The sequence below is a fragment of the Salvia splendens genome, chromosome 2, assembly GCF_004379255.2.
Source record: "Salvia splendens isolate huo1 chromosome 2, SspV2, whole genome shotgun sequence".
Classification (NCBI taxonomy): Eukaryota; Viridiplantae; Streptophyta; class Magnoliopsida; order Lamiales; family Lamiaceae; genus Salvia; species Salvia splendens.
In genome coordinates, this window is record NC_056033.1 from 4290773 (window position 1) to 4293154 (window position 2382).

A 2382-nucleotide genomic window follows, 5' to 3' on the forward strand; every position below is an offset into this window, starting at 1 on the left:
GTTTTGTTTATATATAAATGCGAAATATAGGACTATAATAGGAGTACTACCATAATAAAGAATAGAGTATAGTATATTTTTCGTAGGTTGTCATCATCTCAAACCTTCCACTAAACACAACTCTTACTTCACACCACCAACAAACTCCAACTAACTACACTTTCATAATAGAAATCATACTATCCCCATTTGTTTCATTACACTTTTAATTGTTAAATATAACATGATATGATGAGTCTATATAAGGTTCTAGAAAGAATTAAAGCAAACACACTACATTTTGATTCGTTTATTCTAGACCAATATATTTTATATCCACAAGTAGTTGGAAATAAATGACTAAACTATATTTTATTATTTTGTGCGACTAAATTAGTTCAAAGTAGGATGGCTCTATCATTTCTCTTGTTACCGTTAGGTGGTAGTCGGCTACCAAAGTCCACTAAATAAAATAAAATAAAATTATTACTACAATAAAGTAATTCTATTAACACATTTTGATGATGAGTAGTATAATTTTAGTAATGTGAATATATTCAATATCAATTTCAATGTCAGTGTAATCGAAGTATGATCTGATTTTGCGGAGGCAATATATTCGATTTTTTGGCAATTTCAATTTCAATATTCCCACTAAATTTCAAAGCACAAAATTTAGGGGAATTCGCCAAAACAGAAGGCTAAAAAATTCTTCAAATTCGTTGAATGTATAGATTCCGAGAGATGGCGGAAATAGACGGCGCTCCGTCGTCGGAGCAGCCGCCGCCGCCGATTTCCGACATGTTCCAGAAATTCGCGCTCGCGTTCAAGACCAAAACCTACGAGCTCTTCGCCGAGGAAGACGACTACGCCGCCGTGGACTCCGATTGCGACGTCACCCTCCTCCTCGACTCCGCCGAGGAGTTCATCCCCCACCAGAAGGTTGTCGTCATCAAACCGGACTCGGATAATTCGGATGCGGAATTGATTCGGCCTTTAATTCCCTCTCTGTTCGCCACTCTCTCATCGTTTGAAGCTTCGTATTTGCAATTTCAAGCGGCGCACGTGCCGGATATCGACCAGGCCGCCCTCGAGGAAGCTGATAAGTCCATCGTTTCGATTCTGCAGAAATTGACCGAGCTGAAGAATTTGTACAGGGAATCGAAGAGAAAGGGGCCGGAGTTTAGTGGTGGTTTCGTCTTCCCCGCAGCGTCGTTCTGGGAATTTCAGGTGCAGGAGAATCAGAGCAAGCTCAGGGTTTTGGAGACGATAGTCAATACACAGCAGTCGCAGATTGATGTTAAGGATGGCGAAGCAATCGAATTGAGGAGGAAATTGGACAGGATTAGGGCTTCAAATTGCGAATTGATGCGGAAATTGAGTTTAAAAGAGGGAGGCGCAGGTTTGGGGCTTGAGGTTATGCTCACAATTAGGGTTTTCGAGGCAATGCTGCTGGATTCAGTCAAATCTATGCGGTGTTTTGTGAAATTGCTGATCGATCTGATGCGAAAAGCAGGGTGGGATTTGAAGGAAGCAGCCAATTCTGTTTATCCAGATATGAATGTGAATTACACGAAAAAGGGCCATTTCCGGTATGCATTTCTCTCTTATGTTTGCTTAGGAATGTTTCAGAATTTCGACAAAATTGATTTTGGAATACGCGATTCTGAGATCATCTCCTACGGTAATGGCACTAAACAAATCGAAAACGATGCAACTGATGGTGATGCCATTGATTATCTGAGGCAATTGATAGGCCATGTTTCCAATAGCCCCATGGAGATACTGAGCAAGAATCCAAAATGCGAGTTTTCGCGTTTCTGTGGGAGGAAGTATGAGGAACTCATACATCCAACCATGGAGTCTTCCATTTTCAGCAACCTAGATAGGAAGGATAAGGTGCTGGATTCTTGGAAGTCGTTGAGCGTGTTCTACGAGTCGTTTGTGAGGACAGCAAGCTCGGTATGGTTACTTCACAAGCTGGCGTATTCGTTCAAGCCTGTGATCGAGATATTTCAGGTGGAGAGAGGGGTTGAGTTCTTGATGGTGTACATGGAGGATGTCTTGGGGAGATGTGGTCTGCCCGGGAAAAGTAGGCCGCGAGTCGGGTTCACGGTTGTGCCTGGTTTCAAAGTGGGGAGAACTGTTGTTCAGTCACAGGTTTATCTCACTGACTTGAAACATGTTAAGTTGTAATCCAGATTTGTGCTGTTGTGCATTTTTTGTTTTAGAGGTTTATGGTTTTGGTAATTACTTGTGTATAAAGAAGAAAATATACTACCATGTTATCTCCTTTCTTTGTGTTAGTATTTTCTAGTAGAAATGATATGTTACGACTTGTATTTAGTTGACATTGAATCTATTGATTTGCTTGCTATTGGTTTCATCTTGTATGTATTATAT

General features: G+C 40.7%; 1 protein-coding gene across 1 annotated transcript; it reads left to right on the top strand.

The window, feature by feature from the left end:
• The first annotated feature begins 723 nt into the window (after window positions 1-723).
• On the top strand, window positions 724-2175 carry LOC121760664 (protein GRAVITROPIC IN THE LIGHT 1-like). Its single transcript, XM_042156304.1, has one exon. It carries the CDS (start codon window positions 724-726, stop codon window positions 2173-2175), a length of 1452 nt encoding a protein of 483 aa, XP_042012238.1.
• The last annotated feature ends 207 nt before the right edge of the window (window positions 2176-2382 follow it).

Coding starts and splice junctions, on each gene's coding strand:
- LOC121760664 (XM_042156304.1), top strand. CDS start 724: ATGGCGGAAATAGACGGCGCTCCGTCGTCGGAGCAGCCGCCGCCGCCG.